Genomic DNA, 24,689 nt, shown 5'->3' with positions numbered 1-24,689 from the left:
TACTTCACAAAACAATAGATGCGGAGCCCATTTTTCATGAACCTGTTTTAATGTTGTGTGGGTTCTAAATTGTGTACTGTTTTGTTTGTGAGGATGAGGTAATGTCAAGTAATCTGTCCAGATTGATGTCTGCATAATTTGGCGACTGCAGCTTTTAAGAAGTGACCGATGAATGTGCATCAAACCACCTTATTAATGTCCCCTGATGATGTCATACACAATAAAAATGATATTAAGATATTTGTATATTAAGCGGAACATTTTGGGCAATAACACCAAGAGTAATCCTGTTGACAAAAACAGCATGTGCTGGTTAGGCAGGTTTTGAAGCATGGTAGCTGGTTTGTGCTAGTTTAAGATGGTCCTAAAATGGTCACGTGCTGGTCCATCTTTAACCAGCACATGACCAGCACAAACCATGTTTCATAACCTGCCTAACTAGCATATGATGTTTTCTTCAACAGGGAATGTAATCTTAATTTAATTGTGATGCCTAAAATGAAAGCTTTGCGTTTTCTTTTTTATCTTGTCATGTGTGAACTCACCTCCTTCAGGAGCTGTCAAAGAGCCTTTGAATGAATATGGTGTGTGCGTGGTCTGGTTTCTCCTCCTCAAAACCCCGGGACTGAGTTGTAGTCTTGTCAGACTGTCTGTTGGTCCTCACAGACCTGCCCATCACCTTCACAGACACTCCAGTCCCATCAATATACAGTACCAGACTCAAGCTCACTCTATATGCGCTGAGTGCCTTTCCTACTTTCTCCGTTGTGTTTATATTCCATCTTTGTCAGTGAGCTTTCAAGATCCTATAGACCTGAATAAACTGAGGGTAACTGTAAGATAATTTGCTTCTCTGTCACTCTTTCGCGGTCTAAAACATGGATTGAAACAGATATATTTATTTATCTAGCTGTCGTGGCGTCGACTTCGCTTTGCTAGACTTCACAATGTCGAGTGCCCGCAGAGCATTTACAGGCCGATGTATTAAACACACAAAAGATTTCTTACAATCACAAGCTCCCGTCTGATTGGCTGGCTGACTTCTTGTTGAGGGCGAGGGGTTTTAGTGGTCTGCCGGGAAATGTTGTTGTTGAACAAAGTTGTGAATGTTGCACTTAACAACAGGTAAATGGGGTATTCTCATGCACTGTATATTCTGCTTTGTGGTTTTTGTCGTTCTGGAATTTAAAAGCACATTTTATTCCCCAGACATACAAACAAAACACTGTCTGCACAACCATTTGCAGAGACCGCTGTGCTATTATTTGAACGAGCTGCCTCTTTGTTGCTCGTTGCTCAATTATGGTTGTATTATTATTGATTTCAGTTTTACCCACCTCTTAAATGTCACATTTAAAACAAGCCGTGATTGGTTATTTTGCAGACAGGCCCTTCCTGCAAGGGCCAGAATAAGGCGCGAAATTGACCAGACATTATGCCGATAATTAAACGTCTGGCTCTGCGAGACATTCAGTCTGATACCTCTAGATATCTCTTGTTTATTGCTCCAAGTTTTTGCTGTTATTATGAGAAAGACGTTGAACGGTTCCTTGTGCTTACTGTAGTGTTTACAGCTCTGCAAGGATGCTTTGACCTCAGAATCCAAGTTACGAGCGCATCATCATTTCTGCTTCGCTTTTAAAAAGTTTTGCAATCAGTCCTCATAATTACACAGGCGCCGTAACATGAACAATTTATGTGTCAGATGTCTCATAAAGTCCTGCTATTTAAGCGAGCGGAAAGCGGCTGCCTTTGAAGCGTTCATTACCGTCGGTGCATTTTAAAGAGTTTTTGTCACATGGAGTTGTTGGATGTCACAGGGTGATGGGTACATTGCAACAGTCAGACAAATAGTCCCGGGAGCAAATATCAAAGAGATTCTGCCAAGTCAACGTTTTCTAGTTCGCACGGTTCCCTCTGAATACTTTGCTTTAATTAATGAGTCTATTTTTTGTCGAAGACAGGCATAATTCAGAAGATGCAAAGGGACGGGAGAATCTGCGACATGACTTTACAACAGCAATTATTTATCCTTAAGTCACTAGTTAGTTGGCTTTATGCTTTATAATGATGTTATAGACGGTTTCATCTTAACAACGTAAACAAACGTTACTGCGCATGTGCACTTTTGTGACCCCACCTTACTGTGTGTTGAGAACAATGGCGAATGAAGCGTTAAGCGAGAGTGATTTACATGTTAAGTCGAATGAAACTCAAAATGTTCAAGCGCCCAACTATGCACGAGGTTCCGGAATGCACCTATCTATGATGACATTGATAGGTTGAACACCGCCTCCATAGAAAATATCAACGACTACTTCTCTAGCCCCGCCCACTGGTTCGCCCATAACAATTCTGAAGTGGCACGGAACTAGATAGAGCGAGCAAGCAATAAACAAACATGCCGTTAAAGATGGCTAAATATTGTGCTACCCCTGGTTGTGGAGGAATACAGTCGCTGCATAACCTTCCCTCGGATTCCGACATTAGTAATGCGGGGTTAATGTTTAATTTTGAAGACGTTCGAGCTCATGTTGGAAAAACATGGAGCGTTTGTTAGTGCCGTGTGTAAACTGTGAATGGTGCTAATGTGTAACCTCTCTAACCAAATTCACAGAAGGCTCCAACTATCCGAACTCCAGTGGGCGTTTACTTATAAAGTTTTCAATGTGGCCTCTAAACCCGTGTACAAAATAGCCTATAACTTATTGATTTTTATGTTTTTTAATGTAAAAACCATGCAAACGTCATAAGTAAACCTCATTTAACAGTATAAAACAATACACAAGCACAGTTCATGAGACCTTTCACTTTCTGGAACACATTCATCCAAAATTTGACTGTAGTGTATTATCTCATAACAATTGAAAGAAACCAAGAAGCGTTGTTACTTGATTAACTTGTCTCTCCTATATTTGAATTCAGACTGTGATACCAAGCTCAACCGCTAGATGACAATGTACCATACGGTTTCTTTTAATGCGTCAAAACTACAGGACTCATTCAACAAATAGTTTATTTACTAAAATTATTATACAATATAAATAGCTATATTTTTTGGCACTAGCAAAACACAAACCAGAAGTTAACCGGGGGTCAGGCTCGCGAGCGTCCGATGAAATGGTGTATAAATCATTATTATTTGCATAGCATGATTCATGAGTGATTCACAAGATAAAATATAGCATGATAACAAACGAAAATACAATTCAACATTCACAATAAGGTTGTATTTATTATCCTCAGTACCCAACATAAACTAACAATGACCAATATAGTTTTTAGGTGTATTGATCATTGTTATGTTAGTTCATGTCAATACTTTACAATATTCATGTTAGGTTATGGTGCATTAACTAATGTTGACAGACTACTTTTGATTTAATAAATGTATAAATAGATGTTTAAATGAACATTAAACTAATAAATACTATATATGTATTGCTCATTGTTTCTCCCAGCTTATGCATTAACTAATGTTAACAAATTTCACAATATGATTTCACACAATATTAATACACTTTAAAATTGAGGGTTTTATGAATGCTTGAAGCCTCTTTCATATCAGTTGATTTAGAATGATCTCAAATTGATATTAGTTTGTTTGTGTATTAATTTGTGCATTCATTAATGTGTTTGTTTATTTTGCAACAGTATGTTTAGGATATTTATCTTTGAACACTGCTTTGTTCCCACATTCATTCGTTCATTATTTTATTTACTTATGTTTGTTCTTTTGTCCATTTGCTTGTGCAGCACTATAAACATTTGTCCTCATTCGTTTTGTCATTAGCACATTGATTTATTGTTTTATCCATTTATTTGTTTGCTTGTGCAACAGCACTTTTACAACATTTATTCTGGCTGCATGATGTATCTTCATCTGCTTTGCTCCCACAATCCCTCACTTATAAATGTGTGTGTTTATGCACTTGTTCATTCATTAATTTGTTTGTTTGATTCACTGTTCATTTGTTTGTTCAGCAGCACAAAACAAGAGTGCGAAACAATATTTATTTATATCATTTATCCTAGTTTCTTGCACTCCAAGTCACTCACCTATTCATTTAGATTGCTTGTTTGTTTATTAGCATTTTTTCCTGTTCATACCAACACCCAGATTCTGTGTGTTTTTCACCTTCACTGTTTTTGCAGGTGGACACAATAGTTACCCTGGGTGGTCTTTTAGGCCGTTTCGATCAGATCATGGCCTCCGTGGAGACTTTATTTCATGCCCAGAAGATGACCAATCTGCCCGTGGTTGTCATACAGGGCAGTTCTCTGGCCTTCCTCCTCCAAGAGGTAAACACTTGTCTTTCATTAGCATCTGCTAATCAGTGTTTGCACTTGTGTGCTGTTGACACCCTGATTGCAGCACTTAAAGATCAATCGTGATATTAAGCAGTTAACAACCTCAGAGGCATTTCGCCTCCTCCTCTTTGTTGTTTTCATGTTTGTGCACTTTTAAAAGGTCACGTCTCTGAATTACAGCCGCTCAACTCACAATATGTTGTGCTTATCAGAATTATCGTACAATTATAGGTTTAAAATAAAAGCATATGTGCGCAGTTGTGTGCGTGTGGTTTTTATATGTCAGTGGGGACCTAAACCTGAATGCACATCAACTCACGGGGACTCGTGTCACTGTGGGGACCAAAATTGAGGTCCCCACGGACACAAAAGCTTATAAATTGTACAGAACGATAATTTTTGAAAATCAAAAAATGCAAAAATTTTCCCATGATCTTTAGGTTTAGGGGTTGGGGATAAAATATACAGATTGTACAGTATGCAACTTATTACGCCTAGGGACTGTCCGTACGGAGATAATAAAACATACGTGTGTGTGTGTGTATGTTCTTAAGAGTACTCGGTAGTCATAAATATTTGAAATTGTGAGTTCAGGGAAGTGCATGACTGTTGGATCGTGGGGTGTCTTGTGACGATACAGCTCAGATCTTCATTGTTCCCCTACTGGCCAATGCCTAGATTTGAGTGATGTTCAAGAAGACTGGAATGCACAGACCAGCTCAGATATTTCTCATGTTTTTTTTTAGACATATTGCGTATCAGTCCAGTGGTTTTTATGTTGAAAAGAGAACAGCAAGACAGTGGGGTTGGATCAATACCTGAATTTTGGCTTTGGTATGACACCAGCCTCTGGTACTTTATGTCTTTATAGATACTAAATCAATTCCTTTCAACAGTCTTCAAGAGAGGCAGATGTGTCAATAATTCATGTTTTATTTTATATTCTTGGATAACATGTTCGGTTCCTATTTAAGGAAAGAAAAGAATATTTAAAGGTCTAGTGTGTCATTTTTGGGAAAATCTATTGATAGAAATGCATTATAACATACATACAGTAGCTATACCTTCGGTGGTGTATAAAGACATAATGACGTGTTGTTTTTATTACCCTAGAATGAGCTAGTTCTATCTACACACACTGCAGGTCACCTTGCATGTAATTCACCATCTTCTGTCGGCCGTTGTAGTGTTTCGAAAGGGGGGGTTGGGGTGATCGGCATTTTTTATTACGACTGTATGTACATTAAGACACCTGGGACTACGTGCATTCTGTATTTATCAAACTGCATCACAATTCCCAAAAATAAACCTGAACCTAATGAACATTATTAAATTAGATCACTTTCACCACACTTTACTCTTTGTATTGTGTAACAAAGGTGTTTATTGTCTGAAGGTCTCATTTATGTTTGTACAAAAATATATTCATTTATTGCATACTTGCTGTGGTTCCCATACGGACTTGATGTAGCGATAAACAGCAGAAAAAATGCTGTAATGTCAAATTAAAAAAACATTTAATGAATCTCACTCTTTCGCTGTATTTCACACCATGCTTGCAGCACTTTGTTGTCAGGTACCAAAATTTGCAAAAGGATGTTATACTGCAGTAAAGTTTTGTGACTGTACTATTATTTATTATCCGTATACACAACAACCCAGCAAGACATTTTAACCTTGTACAACTGCAGAATTGCTATGGCAGCATTATTTTTCATTCAGTAAAAGAACGTTTAATCAACCTCTGAAGTTCATAGAGAATACATGACATTGAGGTGACTCTGAGAATGTTAATATGTGAGCTGCTGTGATGGGCAAGAAATTTAAATGAATGAATCTCAATCTATATAAAGAATCCCATAAAGCAGACCTATAAAACATGAATTCAGTCCTCTGTCATTGCGACATTTATTCTCTGCCGTCCGTGGCATTTCAGAAGCATCATTCTCGATAAGTTTGGAACTGGCAAACTTTAAAGTTTGCAAAAGATTGAAATAAAAAGTCAGGTTTTATATTTAGTGTCTGACTTTATACCAAATGTTGTAGGTGGTAATTTATGCCTAACAGAATCGTTCTGGGAACATCTTGGTAATTTTCAAGTCTTTTATTTTTGGAAGGCTCATCATTCATCTTGCTTCTAAGTGTGTGTGTGTGTGCGTGTGTGTGTGTGTACGTAGGTAATAAAGCACCACTTTAGAAAAGTGATAATTGAAATTATCACAATATTGAACCAAAACTGTTTGTGACAGAGAGACAAGAATCTTATTACAAATGGCTCTTGCAGGTGGAACATAAATCTTTTGAAACGTAGCTTTTTCTGTCAGTTCAAACCTGTAAAGTCTGCAATAGAATAGAATAGAATAAAAATAAATGGAATGGAATGACTATCTACTCTCTTTCAATGACCACCTATTGCTTTCTATCTCACTTGCAGAACAAACGGCATCGGCTAAATGTGAACACTGGTTTGGAGGGTAAATGGTGTAGTCTCATTCCGGTGGGCTGCCCTTGTCTCACCACCACTTCTGGGCTCAAATGGAACTTGGGTGAGTTCTTTCTTCTTTGTTTATTTATAAAGCACAATTTAATACAAATGTTGTTGTCCAATGTGCTGTACAAGGATAAAAAGACATACAAAAATACCCATCCAACATGTCTCTACTAAACATACAATATATAACTAATACACATGCAATGTCTATCTCAACCTCCAGAATTATTAAAAGCCTGAGCTAATAAATACGTTTTAAAACTAGACATAGGCGGAGCTGATCTTATATTCCCCAGTAGCAGGTTCCAAAGTTTGCGAGCCGCAACCAATTCGGCACGATCGCTGTTCAGTTTTAATCTAGATCTGGGAACTGTTAGTAGTTACTGATCAGAACACCTCAAAGACCTAGCCAATGTGTGACGTTTTATAAGCACAATAAGATACGTTGCTGCCCGACCGTTTAAGGATTTAAAAACCAACAGTAAACATTTGTATTCAATACAAAAAAATGAACTGGCAACCATTGAAGAGAGGACAGAATCGGTGTGATATGCTCATGCATCCGTTTGCATGCATTCTGCACGGCCTGTAAACGCGCCAAGGCTGTCTGGCTAACTCCTACATATAGAGTGTTGCAGTAATCGAGTCGCGAAAAAATTCAAAAAAGTTGCACGTTTGCAGCCCACGGGTCCGTCCACCCACACAAACACACTCATCCCAGAGGACACCCGGCCGGCATCATCCTCTGTGCTCCATTTGTACGGCCTGTCCTGGAGAGGAGACGTTTATTACTCCTGACAGCTGAAATCTCTCACTGATGTTACAGTTGATTCAGTTTGTCAGGCCTACATTTAGAGTTCACATTTACATCAGTGTATTTTAGCCTCTCTGTGCATTTGATCTCTGTTGATTTTGTTGTGTGAAACTGCTATTTTTTCAAGGGACGGTTCATTGAGAAGGAGTCGCACGTTAAACAAAGGAAAAGCAACGGACAGGAAAACTATTTTTGGGGACATTGGTTTTGTATTGTTTACTAGACACGCTGTTCCGCGCAATCCATCTTCTTTGAGGAAAATGTTTACTTTTATTTTTGGAATATATAATGGAGGAAGGAGGTGTGTGCTTTTCAGAGTGTGTAATTCCTGCAACACCAGCTGCACCAAACGGCTACTTTCAAACGGGTATTCTTAAACTCTGAAACCGAATCAAAGTTTGGTTTTCTAAAAGCCTCTGTATTGTTTCATCCCATTTCTCTGGTACGTTGTAAATGGAGGAGAACGCAGCTGGTTAAAGTAGACCGCCTTCTACGTGCATTAAATGTTAAAGGTGTGCTAAAGTGGATGCTCTGACTGAAGACATTAGAGGGAATAGTAATGTTGCCCAATTGTTTGCCTTTGATCTGCTAATGCGAGCTGTCAGTGAGAATAAGCCGGGCCCCGTTGTGAAAAATACACGACCTGCTCGCATCCAGGAGGCAGAGACATCTGCCCCTCCTCCTGTTAAATCCTGCAGAGGGCACATGGGGTGTTGTTGTGCTGGGACTGAAGTGACAGATACATGACTGAGAAGATTAGCTTTATAGTTTAAGCTGTTCGTGGTCGTGGTCTGGATGAAAGTGCCAAATTTTGATTTGATCTTCATGGTTTGAGGATGGTTTGACCCAGATCTCTTAATTACTTACTTAACTTATTTATAGTCATTTATACACTTTACTTTCTCTTTTTTTGCCTTTAGACACTTTTATCAAAAATTACTTTTTACAGAGTCGCTTTTATGGACCGTTGCAGAATGATTTTTTTGCCTTCCAGTACAAATATCTACATTTACTTGAGAAGCAAATAATTTTTTTTGGAGGAAATAATATCAAAATGAAGTGCATAAATGCTTAATGGCTTTAAAAAAAGCTTCAAGGGGGGACTCAGGGACTCTGTACCAAAACAAATGTGTCCGTTGATGTTGACGGAGGGAGGAGAGCAAGCGGGCATTAGAAAGTGTCTTTTTTATTACATAAAAGTAAAGGGTCTGTGGATTTTAATTATAAAAAAGGATAAAAGTAAGGCAGGAGCTAAGACCCGCTTTAAGACTTTCCAGCGGAGACGTGTTAGGAAATCGGTACTATGGCGAAAGTTTTTAGCGGAGACACGCTAGGATACGCTATACAATAGTGAAGGCCAGGGGCGCCTGCAGGATTTTATCTCAGGGTAGGCCTATGCACAGAATCCCACCCAATATAAAGCTCACACACACACGCAAATACCAAATACTCAAGAAATCTTTCATCTTAACAACCAGGGGCGATTCTAGGTTTTCAATATTAGGGGGGGCTCGGTCTCCAATGAGGATAAACTTAAATATTTAATACATAGCCAGTCTCTTAGCACCACATAGTATACTATATACAGTACATTACTAAAATAAATAACAAGTTATTTTATATTAAAATTAGTATCACATTAATCGATCAGTCTGCAACATTTATAACTCAAAGTGACAACAACGCCCAAATCCATACAATAAATGTCACAATCAACTGCTGAGTTATTATTTAATAGAAGGAATAACTTGATAAAATGTTTCCCTGCCATTCATTCTGATTAACACGAGCGCTGTCACTCCTGTGCATAACTGTGTGTATATCTATTGCATCCAGAATATGTTTTAAATTAATAGTACAAATACTGACACTTCAGAAAAGCTACAGCTTTTGTTTACTCCACTCTGTGATGCTGTGAACTGAAGAATGCACCAAATAACGCAGCCTGTCCCCCTTTTCATGATAAGAGTTTTAAAGGGTACTATAACGCAATCTCGAATTCTTGTACAGATTACATAATTACTCACAATATTTTTAGGGGGGTTAAGATAAAACTTTAGAGGGGCTTTAGCTCCCCTAAAAAGGGCCTAGCAATGCCACTGTTAACAACATAAACAAATGTTATTGCGCATGCACACTTTTTTGACCCTTACTTGAAACGGCCTGTATACTCGTGTCATTTTCACTTGTTTTAATTATTTGCATTATTATTTGCGTGGTATAAGCTATGATATAGGTAAGCATTTCATGCCTGCGTTGCACAGCACGTTTGAGGGTGCAAATGCAGGAAGGGGCATGTTCCTGTTGTGTAGTAGTGTGTTTCGTTGTCGATTTCAAATAACAACAACAGTTTTCAGAAAAAGATTGCCCAGTGGGGTATTAATAGAAAATAACCTTGACATAAGTTTGACCTATATTAAGTACTCAAGTTTATTTTTCTAACCCCATTGGCATATATGTTTGCCTTTTTATGCATAAATTCACTTAATTGCATAGTTAGTCAATTAATTCACTTAATTTAAATGTAAACTCATTTCATTTTGATATTTTTTCTGAAACCTAGACTTAATATCTTAGGTCATTTTGCTTCTTAAAGTGATTGTACCCATAAATAAAATTCTGTCATTATTTACTCGCCCTCTTTTCATTTCAAACCTGTATGACTTGCTTTATTCACTAGAACACAAAAGATATTTCGAATAATGACCAGAATAACCATACAGTGCTGGCACCCATTAACTTCTATTGTATGGACACTAAACCAATGCAACAATTTTATTAAGACAAAAATACTAATAAATTATTTTTATAATAATAATCTTATTCTCTAAAATTATTTCTATAAACCAAATTTTAAGCCAAATGCAAGCACGTTTTTTTTGCAGTCCCGTGTTAGAAACTTTGAGTAAAAAAGTGAAAGAGCATGGATTTTAGTGAGTTAAATTTACATAATATTCTTAATATGTACTCACAATGGTTTGTGAGCTAGCAGATGGTCCATTTCCAACCTCAAATGAGCCAACTAAAAAAAGATTTTTCTCTATTGCGTTAGAATTTATTGTTTGTCAATTGTATTTAATAAAATGTCAAAAGAACGCAAACATTAAAGCAGGTGGCGTTCATCAGGGTGAGATTCACAGAAGCCATGTGTCATTTTATAGGCCTCATCTTCACTTAGAAAAACGCAACATAAAAATTACATAGCGCATGTTTGTCGCATCTCTTGATGCTGTGTTTATTAGCCTTGTTTTGTCTCATTACACTCAGCTCTCGCACAGACTCCCTTGAGCGTGATAATGGGGGAATGTTAGGCAAAAATATATTCTGCCAGATATAAACTGCCTGTAATCAGTTTTGTAATTTCCTGTACGAGTTTGAATAATTCTGCCTTTGGGGTTTTAGCAATATGTCGTGAAAGAGACACCGGTTTGGGACTGGGTCCTACGTATGACATAAAATACTTAAGCGGGATCACACAATCAAGAGTAATGTTTTACTGAATACCAGCGTGGCTTTAAAGTCACAGTTCTGTCAACAAGCATTTCATTTCGAGTTAAATCATTTTGTATACAGTGTGAGTGTATCTTTTTATCAGAGTTTCTACTTTATAATTCTCTTTTCTGACTTAAGTATATCACAGATAATTATTTCTGTAAATTTTGCAGATGATCAATTACTTTACATTTGCTGATCATTAAGTTTCACAGAATCAAGCGGTAGTTCTCTTATTTATCATCTACACGACCTTAATAAAAATGAATACCCTAATAATATTAGCTCTGTTTACCATTTGAACCAAGTTAGAGGATGACATTCAAAAGCTTCACAGAGTTAAGATGGTGAATACACTACAGAAAAATGACATTCTTACTTGGTCTATTTTTCTTGTTTTCCAGTAAAAATGTCTAAACATTCCTGATTTAAGAAGCAGTTTTTGATGACCAAACTGACCTTAGAAAATAAGTCTTGTTTTATGTAAAAAAAATATGAAATTTAAGTTAATTTGTGCCAAATCTGCCAATGGGGTAAGAAAAATAATCTTGAATTGAGTGACTAAGAAAAAAGTAAACCTTGATTCAAGATTATTTTTCTTACCCCATTTGGCAGATTTTTTTGCATGTTTTCAGTAAAAATATATGAAATGTCAGTGAATTTTTGCTTAAAACAAGACTTCTGAGGTCGTTTTGCTCATCTAGAAAATGCATCTTGATTCAAGAATCTGTAGACATTTTTACTGGAAAACAAGAAAAACAAGAAAAACGACAAAGTAAGAAAGTGCAGTGTAAATGATCAAAGCAAACCCAAACTGTTACTAGGTTGTTCAGTCATAGGCAGGTCGCTGTGTCCTATTGTTAGAACGCAAGCATGAAAACTGCATTTGGTTCTGGAACTGAACATGTATTAGCAATAATTCGCGTACATCCAAAGTATGAATATAATCTAAAAATTGAGATCACTGCCGGCGACACATTTGCATTCCTGCTTGTCGGGAAAATGTCTGAGCAGAGCCAAGCTTAATTATCTCCAATATTTCATGGATTATTCATGACCACAAATGTATTTACTTAAACGCTTGTAAACGCTTTCAGATTACTCGCTGAAGCGTGTCAGTTTTGCTTCTCACAATAGCCCGGGGCCGACGTACATTTAAACTTGGCGTTAAAGATTCACAAGCTTTTGCTGGAGTTGCTCCATTCAGAGCTTCCTTTTGGGAAGCCGACCTGCCAAAAGCGTAACCAAAAGCAACTTACAACCAGTAGCTAGATGATGCTTACAAACATCATTAACGGCATTCAGGTACACACACATTCGAGCTGAAGGGGCTTCCAAAGCATGTAGTACATTCAATTAAACCTAGTAGTAGAGTATGTATTAAAACAAAGCCGGGCCACACAGCATAGCTTGTGTTTACATACTTGTATTTGAGTTGGTTAGATAAGAAGCCCAACAAACTGGACTCGAGGCAAAACTTGTTCAGTGGAACAGTTGCTCTGTTTCCAATCTAGCAGATAAACAGATACACCATTTTAGTTTGTATGATATGCAAGGTGCATTTACATATAATACTGTATATGCAGGGTTGGGCAATATAAGCATATACATCACATTACCATTCAGCTCAACTTCCGGTAAACCTCCACCAAAAAGACAATTACTGTTAATGAGTTTTCATTTAATACAATGAATGTACAATAAAATATTGATATACATTTTTTTAAATGTTATATTACTAGACAACCGATAACCAAACACAGAACGCATGTGTTCAATGAAACCGTCTATACTGTATGGGATAATGTTCAGTCAACCAAGTTTTATGGACTACTTGCACGTAGCCTCGTGACGTACCTCCGACTTGACATCGTACGGCTCACTAGGTACCATTTATATGTATTTTCAATGAGGCATTGCTTCCTGTGAAACCTAAACGATTAAAAATAAGATTTTTACTTACATTATTATATCGACATAAGAAGAAATACTAAACATCACCATGTACATCTTCAAAATATCTGAAAAAGCAATGGCTGGTGAACAAATGTAATGCAAGTTAATGCAATTTTTGTCAATATAAGCCCATGTAAAAATAACATTTAAGGATAAAATTTTGTAAAAATAAAATTTTGAATACTTTGCAATGTGAATGAACGTCTAATTAATTTTAAATCCACATAGAACATTTAACAATCATTGAATGGTGTCATTTTATAGTCATTGAAATGTATGAAACATAATCTATGAATGAGACTAACCATTAAGGAATTGATGGACTGCTGCAGGGTGCAAACAATGGCTTTATTATTCAGCAGATGACTATACGTTTATAAAATATATTAGGAGGTGAACTTCTGCTAATTTTAGATCTGTCATAAAAGTCCACATTCAAATGTAACATAATACTGTCCTCATGATGTTGTGATTTATTTTCTGCAAAAACAACTGGCTAAATATGAAGAGTTTGGTTCCAAAATGAGATAACTCAGTTTTTATCATTTTTAAAATCAAATTAATTAATTTCAATCATACTTCAGTTGGTTTGTTTTGATTTAAGTCCATATAACTCAAAAAATACAATAACCAACTAACTAGCTAACTACACAATAAAACATTAAAAACATGATAACATAATAAAAGCCTTTAGAATTGTGGGTTATATATTATAATGTACATTATTTATTCTTTCATATTCTCTCATATATTCTTATGTACTGTATTCTCACATTTTTTTGATGAAAACAATATACTGTATGTCACCTACTGTATATACATTTTTCTTTCTTAACTTGTCCATTTTATAACGGAACATAACGGTATTGAACTCGCCTATTTGTTGCAAAAGTAAATACAAGTAAGTACTAATTTAAAATATGTTTAGACATTATTTTCTTCTCTAATGTTTTTAGATACATCGTTTAAAGGGAAGTTCACCCAAAAATACACATTTTGTCATTGTTTATTCACCCTATTGTCATTCATCTGACTTTTCTTCTGTAGATATTTAGATACTTTTGTGCCCATACAATGGAAGTCAATGGTGTCCAATGTGGTTTGGTTACCAACATTCTTCAAAATATCTTCTTTTGCATTCCACAGATGAAAGAAAGTCAGGTTTGGAATGACGTGACTGTGATTAAACCATTACAGATTTTCCTTTTGGGGTCTTAAATACGCTTTAAAAAGCTAGAGCTCACTATCATCACTTTATTTTATATCTGAATTTGAAGTTATTGGCTCTGTCATTCTCCACCGACATTTTGTTAATGGTGATAATTTTGTTTTTCTTTAGTTTAAAATTAAAACAAGTGTTTCTTTAAATTATTAATACAGATCTATACCATTTAGAGTTTTATTTGCTTTGTTCTCTAGTTGACATCAGGGTTACAACTTTATCATAGAACCCACTCCAACCACTCAATTCAATCCTCTGATAGACGGGAAGAGCATTCATAGCCCACAAACAGAGGAATATTGTTCGCCTCCTCTTCAACAGCACCTCTGCGGATAATGACACTGGCAACAGAAGCCCTGCTGACCTCAAATTGCAACACATCCAGTGCAAAGCATTACGGTTGAAACTCTTCAACTTTAACGGTAAAGGTTCCCTGTGATAAGAACATAAGCACCAGTGCTTAGTGGATACGAGATTCGTGTCCATCGAAAGACGCTGTTTGTCTGTGAGGTGACATTGACGGAAGCGGCTTCCTAGAGGTTATGGGTAATTCATTAAAGGCTGTTTAATGGACGCCCGCTGTGGCCCCGGGTGATTTAGCACCTCAGATTCTCGTTCTTGGTAATGGCGGTAAAATGGGATGACTTTACGGCCCATTACTATTCTCTTGAGGTTGCTGTAGGGTAGATATCAAGGCCAAATATTAAAGTTAGTCATCAGGACCAGGAAAGAACCCCATTTTGAGATGGTAATCACGGCGTCGTTTTGATTTTTGACAAGAACTCCGTAGAGCACTTAAAGTTAGCTCTGCTAGTACCTGGAGACACAAAATGGATATCAACTAGGCCACACAATAACTCTGTACGTACCGTTCGGTAAATTCACTTTAATGAGCCCCGAAAATGGCTTGTGGAGTTGACGCACGACTAGATCATTCAAAATAAACAGAACAGTCATACTTCACTTGGGCAACACATTTTTAGTTCCTGATGTCACATGGCTGGAAATTAGTTTGGTTGCTTTATAACTGTGTTTTTAATACTTGTCGTATTGAATTTATGCTAGCAATATGGTTAGCTTTCGGTTCTATCTCTCTGTTGACATTGGTAGGTTATCTTTGTGTTGTTTTGGGGGCGGCTTGAATCCAAGGGTTATGAACGCTGAAAATTGAGGGTTACTGACAGACTTTTTCATGCGAATCTTTAAAAGACCTCACCCTGTTCTCCTCAGGAGACCACAGCGTGAGTTTGTGCAAGTGAGACTATAGAGAATGGAAAAGCTTGACATATTGACTGAGATTTGAGATGATGTGTTCTATTACAGTGTTTTCATACTTGTCATACAGTATGTACACACAACCCCATCAGTCTTAAAGTGATAGTTCACCCAAAAATGAGAATTATGTCATGTTTCATTCATCCTCATGTTGTGCAAAACCTGTGTGACTTTCTTTCTTCTTTGAAGCACAAAAGAAGATATTTTGAGAAATGTCTCAGTGGTTCCGTGTCCATACAATGGAAGTCAATGGGAGCCAGTGTGGTTTGGTTGAATTCAATCTTTGACAGGCTCTTACTCAGTTAATATTAAAGAATTCAAGGTTATGTTTTCACAAATGTTCTTTATGTTATGTAGGAAGCACTATGTCTATGTTGAAAGCAGGAAATTAAAATGACATTAGCTGGGTTTTCACATGCAGGGTCACATAGTATACAATAGACGACAACATAACTACCGGAACAAATCCACAAATAATAGAGTGCCTGTAGATTATTTCTGATAACAAACAAAAGAAACCAAGTAGAACCGTTACTTGGCTCCAATATTTAGAATTTAGAGTGCGATACCAAGCTCAACCACTAGATGTCAATGTCACATACGGTTTCTTTACATGCGACAAAGATGCATGACCCATTTACAAATCGTTTATTTAACAAAACTAACAAATAACAAAATTCAACAAATCGTTTATACAAATATAATTATTACACAAAAAAATAATAAACTAAATTAATAAATTAATATGAATTGCATTTAAATATAAATAGTTCTCTTAACAAACAAACAGAGCGGAAGTTATCTTCCACCCAGGCTCGTGCGTCCGATGAAACCATCTATATAAACTATAGTCAGTAAAAACTATTACTATATTTGGAATTCATTCAGATATTGACTTCGATCAGTCAATGGAAACTGTTTTAAAAGCTTGTCACACTGACTTTTTATCAAAGTATGTTACAGTACATCAGGAAATAAAGAGCAATTCTGTAGCTCTGGGAATCAATGTTCACCCCATGCTGTCCTCCCCACAAACAGCTAACAGCAGTGCGTGTCTCTGTCTCAGTAATGAAGGTGGGTGGGTGCCTGGGTGGTTCCACTATTCATAGTTTTATAACATACCGTAAGATGGCATTTTGCTCTGGCTTTAACGTATGAAAGATCTGCAATGTCCTTCAGACCGATGCGTTTTTACAATCCAATGTGATGCATTACCATAAACCTCTCGGCGGGGTGACGTGGAATAGTCGTCGGTGTTGTGTTTTTACAGAACATTGTCCAATGTGAATATTGTGATTACTATAGTTAAAGTGTGCCATTTATAGCTTTGCTGTCAGATTTCGGTTATTACCTTAAAGACCTCTGAAGGACAGAAGCTAATGCGTTTTTTCCACCTTAGCTAAAGGACAGCTTGTCTTCTTTTTGGTCTTTCCCTCTTATTTACTTGCTCTCTGTGTCTCTCTCTCGCTCTTGCTTTGCTACATTTCCATAGCTTTTCACCCAATCTGTGTCTCCAAGGAGAAAATAAAGATCGTCAGAGGGGAAATGATTGAATTCGAGTGAGTTTGAACTCAAGTCTTCGCACACTTACAGTTACAAGAATGCGGCATGTTCACGACTAGAAGCCCGTTCTCTCACCGCCCGAGTTGCTATGTATAGCAGTTCATCTGTGACCCCGTCCAGAGCAGAAAACATGGAGATTGTAGGTTGGAAGTCATGAAGCTCATCCGTGTGGAATAATGGCTCTCAGATACTTCTGCTCCAACTCTGGCGGCCCGACCACCATCAGGGATTGACCGCAGAGAGGAAAACCGTGCAAACATTAGCCGTTCCCGCTCAGTCAGGGGGTGTATGGCTGGAAACATTAGTATAGCCGTAAAAGGGAAATTGAGACACATTGGAGCCGTGTCTGAATACGTACTCGCATGTTTGAAATGCGAAAGTGCTAAGAAAGAAGCAAAGGCCGATTACAAAAGAGGATTTGTATTCCCTTCACAGACGGACACAGAGGCAGTCCTATCTACAACATGCTGCGGTGATGTTTTACCAAGACATAAAAACATTTGTAGGTGGAACTGAAGATTTGCAATATCTCTATTCTGACGAAGAGAGCTATGAAACAAGTACTGTTGACATGATGCATTGTGGGTTGAGCCGGCGATATACTGTAGTAATAAAATTACAAGGGATGGACAAAATAATGCGAACACAAGAGAAATACGTGATGTGTCTTTTTTTTACAGCTTTAAACCATCTCGCAATTTTTAAAAAAAAAGTTCAGTGAATGTTGTACCATTCGTCTATCAGAACAGCTTCCAGTTTCTTCAGGTTGGAGCAGGGAATCTACTCACTGTTTTGTAACTTTGTATTTTATATAATTATATAATATAAGTATTATTTTATTTATCTTACTTTACTGTAATCTTTTCTGATTTGGGATTGCTCATACAAAGCATGTTCATATAATTTCAGATGCAAATTTCGGAGACAATGTTCAATGGCCTTCAACCTGTATGACTTTATTCCTTCTGCAGAACACAAAAGAAGATATTTTTAAGCACGTTGGTAAGCAAATAACATTAAACCGCATTGACTTCCTGTGTATAGACACAAAACCACGAAGACATTTCTAAAATATCATCTTTTGTGGTCCACAGAAGACTTGATTTTGAATGACATGAGGGTGAATCTCGCAAACAGAGTTCAGCCGTTTTGATACAATGATGATACAATCAGTTAGTGTGTTCTCTTGGAATCGATCCCACAATCTTGATGTGGCTCTACCGGTTGAGCCACAAGAATAGCATTGAATAATAGTTTGTGTATGTGGAATTATGAGGTCACGTCTAGAGGACTGATCGCTAAAGATCCGACCAGGGACAAATCCACTTGTATGTTCGTACTCTTCAGCTTTTATTCTCTAATGTGGCCTCTAAAAATACTTTGTTTTTGTCAATACAGACTGAAACAACCCAACATCATTGATTTTTGGTGTTTTGTCTGCTGAAACAAGCTGAGGGAGGAGATAACAGAAAGGTTTCCCGTTGATCCTTTATAGCGCAATCAGACCAACAGGTCCCGTTGAGACGGAGGGGTCATGTGCGCGACGATTTCTTTAGAAGGGTCATATGAAGGTTCTCTTTGAGTGTGGCTTGAAAAATCTGACGTCTGTGACTTAAAAAAGTATTTTATGAATAGTGGATCTCCATCCAACCTAACCCAAAACTTGAACTGAAGCCGATTAAAGATGTTTTTATGGATCAAATTATGCTGAGGGATTTATGGTGTTTTTATGGGATTTGGGTGGGGAAAGCAGGTTTACCAGCAGGTCGACTTTCCAGGTCATCAGTTAAATCATTTAAAAGCTAAGAATGTATTTCAATATATTGTAATAAATTAACCGCCTGCTGCTTATGAGGCGCCTCACAGAGATTTCCAATCAAACTCTGTCACGATATATATGAAAATTGACGATGTAAAAACTGTGCAGATCAAAGTCAAACATGGCAAATGGGATTGTTGTTGTAATTAGTCGCCTTCTTTTTCATTTTAATTAAAAACAGCTCAATGCCAAACCCATTTGACATTGCACGTCGGCGTATTGGATATGAAAACAGATCCTCATATACACATGTATTCATGTTAATAACTAGTTTGTGTTTCGAATCGGAGGAAATGGAAAATCTACCTGAATCTAAAATCATAATATCTCTGGCCACGCCGATAATAAAAACAAATGACCCGTACGCTCCGACGGTACTGTCACATGATACAGCAATTTGTATTGATGAATCGATACAAGGTACCAAGTAATGGCCCAGGCCAAACAGTTTACAGATTTTCCTTAATGTCATTAGCCTGCATAGTGGAGGTCAACACGGGACAAATACTGTTATACAGCCACAAACCTGACAAACTGAACAAAATTGCATGTCGTTATTTTGCGGCACGTCAACTTCGAAGAAGGTGTCAGAGATGCAATTACTTCCACACAAATGCTCTTTCCACTGCACGCGCAGTAAAAAAATCTTCTATTGAGGTCTTGAAAGATGTCAGGTCTCTTAATGGAACAATGCCTGACAAAACCTCCTGCTCTGCATTCTCATTTGCATATCAAAATGACTTTGAGTGGGGAAAGTGCCTTCAATCCCATCAAAAAATTGGCTGACAGGTTTTCTTCCGATTGGCAGAGAGTGTCCGTCTCTCTTTTACCCTAACAGTGGCATGACATGACAGTAATTCTAACTGGGCTAAATGCACGCTCACTGGTAAGGTAAAGTGAGCATGACTCAGCAGGTTTTAAAGTACGCCATAACTCTGATTGTTTGTGCATCGAGGAAGGCAGGACTTCGTAATATAAAGCCGTCCGACGGATAGCTGGCGAATCCCAGGAAGGATGACTTTGGAGGGACTCGTGCTTGTAGGAGTCCCAGAAGTGTCTTTTCCCTTTTTGTTAATGCGCTCCTTATCCCGGTGAGACGCAGCTTCTTTGCTCTGAATTTTAATGATGCTTTTAGGGGCTGGATGATGTGTGAAGAGAAAACGCACCATCGGAGATGCTGTAAAACTGGATCAAAAGGACAATGGACGAGAAACGTTAGTGCAGAAATCTGACCCCTGGGCTGTCGAAAATCCTTTTAAATTACAAACGAAGGCCAGTTTGGGTTACCGTGTGTGTTAGTTAAAGAGGTGTAACTGTTGTTTGCGTTTAAAGAGACAGGGACCCTTTTATCCGGTTTAAAACAATCAGGAAAACATAGTCACAGTGAATGATAGCTTTTACCAGAGGAATCAATCAACTCTGAGAGCCGTCTTGCTTTGTTACCAGTGATTCAATTACATTATCATGACGACTTTAAAATTGATAGTTCACCCAAAAATGGATATTATGACATCATTTACTCTTGTCATTTCATAGCTGTATGACTTTCTTTTTTCTTAAGAAGACAAAATAAGATATTTTAAGGAAATTTGATAACTGAACAACGGCGGTACCGATTGACTTGCAGTGTCTTTATGTGACCCTGGATCACAAAACCAGTCTTAAGTAGCACGGGAACCTTTCAAATTAAAGTCAAAAATACATTGTATGAGTCAAAATTATTGATCTTTCTTTTATACCAAAAATCATTAGGATATTACGTAAAGATCATGTTCCATGAAGATACTTTGTAAATTTCCCACGCTAAGTATATCAAAACTTTATTTTTGTGAGTGGATGACCAGTAACAGTGTCTCTTATTAACAACTTCACAGGAAATTTTCTCGATATTATCAGATATTATCATACCCTAACAACTCATACATCAATAGAAAGCTTTATTATTCAGCTTTCATATGATGTAAAAATATATATTTCAAAAACATTATCAATAAGGTTTTTTTGTCCAGGTTCACATATGTATTCAACAGAAGTGAATGGTTACCCCCGTTGTTCGGTTACAAACATTCTTCTAAATATCTTCTTTTGTGTTCTACAAAAGAAAGTCATACAGGATTGAAATGACAAAATTGTGAGTAAATGATGAAAGAATTTTCCGTTTTGGGTGATCTATCACTTTAAGTTCATCATTAGGCCATGAGGTCTGCAATATGTATCATGATGTCAAAGTTATAGAAATCACTTTCTGTCCTGTTTTCACTCCAATCTTGAGTTCAACTTGATGCATTTTTAAAAACACAATGCTCATCGCATGACATGTTAAAAAACAAAGCAGCGTTATGCAGCTGTCAAATAAGTTCATACAAAAGCCATTCATTATAAAAGAGTACTGAGAATGTAAGGAGACATTCTGTGTGAACAGCCCTCTGTTTTGACTGGATAATAAAGCAAAGCACTCTAAATGTAGTTTTAAATTCAAGCAGATAATACATGAATAATAAATATGTGCATTATTCTTTCATATTCTTTTCAAAGTTGGTTTGTTTTGGAGTTCGCATTTCTTGTAGATGGTAACTGCTAGGGCAAGACTCTCTTTTTGTATTGCTTATATTCTGCAAATCTCAAACCAAACATATTATAATGATAATAATGATAATTCATTACATTTATATATCGCTTTTTCTGGGTACTCAAAGCGCTTTACATCGAACGGGAAAGTCCTCAACCACCACCAATGTGCAGCATTCACCTGGCGCATAGTACTTGAAAATTTTCCTCACTAAAATGTACCTCAAATGATGCCCTTTTTTGGGAGAGGTATATTACTTTTGTGACTTCATTTAGGATAGAATGCAAATTAACATCCACTTGAATTCCTTAGAAAATAAATCTGTAGCTGATAAGAAGCTGTGATACTTTTTGTTTAATGTTCCTAATGATTGCTGAAGTACATGAACAGTTTTCTTCACCTCAATGTCACTTTCCTGACACTTTCTCTCACCTTAATAACTATAAAACGTGTTGGTTCCATTTTTCACGTCTAGACTTTTTCCCACCGTCTCAAAAGGTCTTGCGTCCTCAACAAAAGTGAAAAAGACAAACTAGTGATTTTTCTTTGTTGTCACGGTGTTCCTCGTGAGAATTGTTTTTTTTTTTTAGTTGTGTTGCTTGGAAGACCAGATGTGTCCTGGGTGAGTTTTTTTTTAAAGCGAATTCCTGACAGCCTCTGTATTTGCTAATGGATAATTTAGACTCTCATTTGTTCATTTTATTCTGCAAGGTTCAATGCGGCGAACTCACTTTGAAAGGCAATGAATGTATAACCTTGGCTGCCTCGTTCAGACAGTTCAGACAGTTTATGTCAATGAAACATTTTCATTTCTTCGCATATGTTGTCAGCCTACGTGGCGGATTCCAGCTTTCTTGACTCTTGTTGAGATGTCACTTTAGCATTTGAAGGAAATGATGTACGGCAGTAACTCTGAAAAATTGAGCTCACATATACACAAAAAATATGTTGCTTCTAGGAAACCAAACAGCCATTTTCCTGAAGAAAAAGCGAGTTACCTTTAGGAAATTTGGGCACAGAGCCTCTGTTATCTGAAGGACGAATTAGCATCGAGTTGTCACCTCAGCCTTGTAACTTCCCTCCAATGAAGCCATAAACATTTAATAGAAGCGCTATCAATGCACACCAGATGGCTACTACAGCAGCTCACCTCACACGATAAGCAGTGAATTTTTGGGCACAGTTTTTGCTTTAAAATGACTCGGCCCCATGACTATACCATGTTTTCATCACTACCTGGGGCTTCATGTAATTTGTTCTGTAAATATTGGGTACTTAAGCAAAGTGCATTGGTTCTGGAAATGCAATTACTGCATGCAAACATCTTCATTGTTATCAATAACAGGCACGCATTAATTTCTGCTCCTGCCGCAGCATCAGATATCGATCTGAAATAGGCTGAGGGGATTGCTAATGAAGTTTCCTGGATAACACAGGGAACCAGCTTTGTGCTTGAGCCGGTCTTATTATACATGCATGAGATCAACTCACCGTCCAAACCTTGATATCGCTCATTCAAACACAAAGGGAGGACAATGAATGTGGTTGCAGGTGAGATTGGAAGATGAGCCTCAACCAACTTCCAAAAAACAGATGTCCTTCATAGACAGTAGAACAAGAATTTTCTCTTCCCATCCCTCGATTAGCAAACTTAACATTAAATGTGTTATTGCGACATTTTCCACGTAACCCGTCCTGCATGCTGGAAATGAATGACGCCATATGGCTTGTAAGAAAATCACTTTCTTAACAATCAGATATATTTATAGCTAGTCAACTAAAAAGAAAAAAAAACACTTGGTTACTTTAAGTGCAGAAATAACAACTTAAGCCCATATGATGTACAAAAATAAGTGTTGTTATAGAATGAAAGGTCAATGAATGTCAATCATACTTATTCTGGTTTTAAATTACATTAAATGAAAAAATCATTTGTGATCCTTATACATTTATATTATAAAAAGATCGATTTTAAGCACTAAGATGTATTTTTGAAATAGTGAACAACCTGAGTACAGTTGAGGAGTGAAAGATGCATTATCTTTCATAGTGCTTTGTCGCCACCACTGGTCGATTTGCGAACTGCAGAGAATTCAGTCCTCATATTCTGTTATTGGAAGCTTTCGACCTTTGACGAACAATTCTCTTTTACGCACTTAATGTGTCTGTAAAACGGTGGCATTCAGAGGAAGAGAGGGAAAGAAAATTGCAAAGTTTAGTCAAGTTTATCAGCGCTTTAGATCTCTCGAGCTTTTGTTTGGTTAAAATTGCCTTCTTGCATTCATTGACGCGCTTGATTAACTTGAAGCCGCCTTTGTAGAGACTGTGTGCCGTTCACAGTTGACAAACTAAAGTCAGTCCCTGTAGTGAAACTCTTTCTGTTTGTTGTTTGTTACTCTCATGGCTTCCTTTGAAGTTTGTTGATGTTTCTTGAGACTTTGAAGTTTTCCAGCAGCCTTAAGAGTAAACCCGCTTATTCAAGTTTTAACTGTTACTTTATTTACCTTTATCATGCTTTGGTTAATATAATAGAAAACCTGTATTGTTTATGTATACAGTCTAATTGGGGCAGGACATTCGTCCATATTAATCATTAATGTATTATTAGGCTACTACTTTAAAATTGTGTGTACTTGTATTCTTTGTTAAAAATTCTTCTCAGTTAAAAATGATACAAAATAGTACACAATGTATGGCTTTTATAAAATAGTACGTGTTCTATGAAAAATAAGCAATCTTGGAGCGACTCAATTTTAGGCTCATACTGAAATTGGGCTTTTATGCATGTCCTTCAATATATTACCACATAAATTGATTTAAATATATGATCATGCTTAAATGGCAAAAAATAATTGTGTATGCCATTTATGTTAATTCAGGCTAACGTTGACTACTTTGTGAATCTCGAAATTGCAATATGGAATTTTGCCACTTGGGGTCACTGCTGCACTAATTATAACCACGATTGTTGGGAACGTCCTTAAATTAGTTTTTATGAATTAGACCAAATTTCTTAACGCAAGTAAATGTTCTTAATGATTTTACAGTTTTGTTGAGTTCAAAACCACATGGTCAAGACCCGTGTGTTCAGTATTCTGGTGCAGCGAATATTCCTTCAGTCTCTACCCTTGCTTGAGTGGCTTTACTTAAATGACTTCGTCAAGCCTGTCTGACTTC

General features: G+C 37.0%; 1 protein-coding gene across 4 annotated transcripts in view; it reads left to right on the top strand.

Annotated features, from left to right (window-relative positions):
* The window catches only part of tpk1 (thiamin pyrophosphokinase 1), a 50,567-nt gene that overhangs the window by 24,962 nt on the left and 916 nt on the right, over window positions 1-24,689 (top strand). For all 4 annotated transcript variants that reach the window (XM_056738637.1, XM_056738634.1, XM_056738635.1 and 1 more), the window contains 2 exons: window positions 4,156-4,302; window positions 6,746-6,857. In XM_056738637.1, the coding sequence (XP_056594615.1) occupies window positions 4,156-4,302; window positions 6,746-6,857 (259 nt within the window). The remainder of the gene's footprint in view (window positions 1-4,155; window positions 4,303-6,745; window positions 6,858-24,689) is intronic.

The sequence above is a fragment of the Triplophysa dalaica genome, chromosome 23 (genome assembly GCF_015846415.1).
Source record: "Triplophysa dalaica isolate WHDGS20190420 chromosome 23, ASM1584641v1, whole genome shotgun sequence".
NCBI classification, from domain to species: domain Eukaryota; kingdom Metazoa; phylum Chordata; class Actinopteri; order Cypriniformes; family Nemacheilidae; genus Triplophysa; species Triplophysa dalaica.
This window is presented reverse-complemented; position numbering and strand designations above follow the sequence as displayed.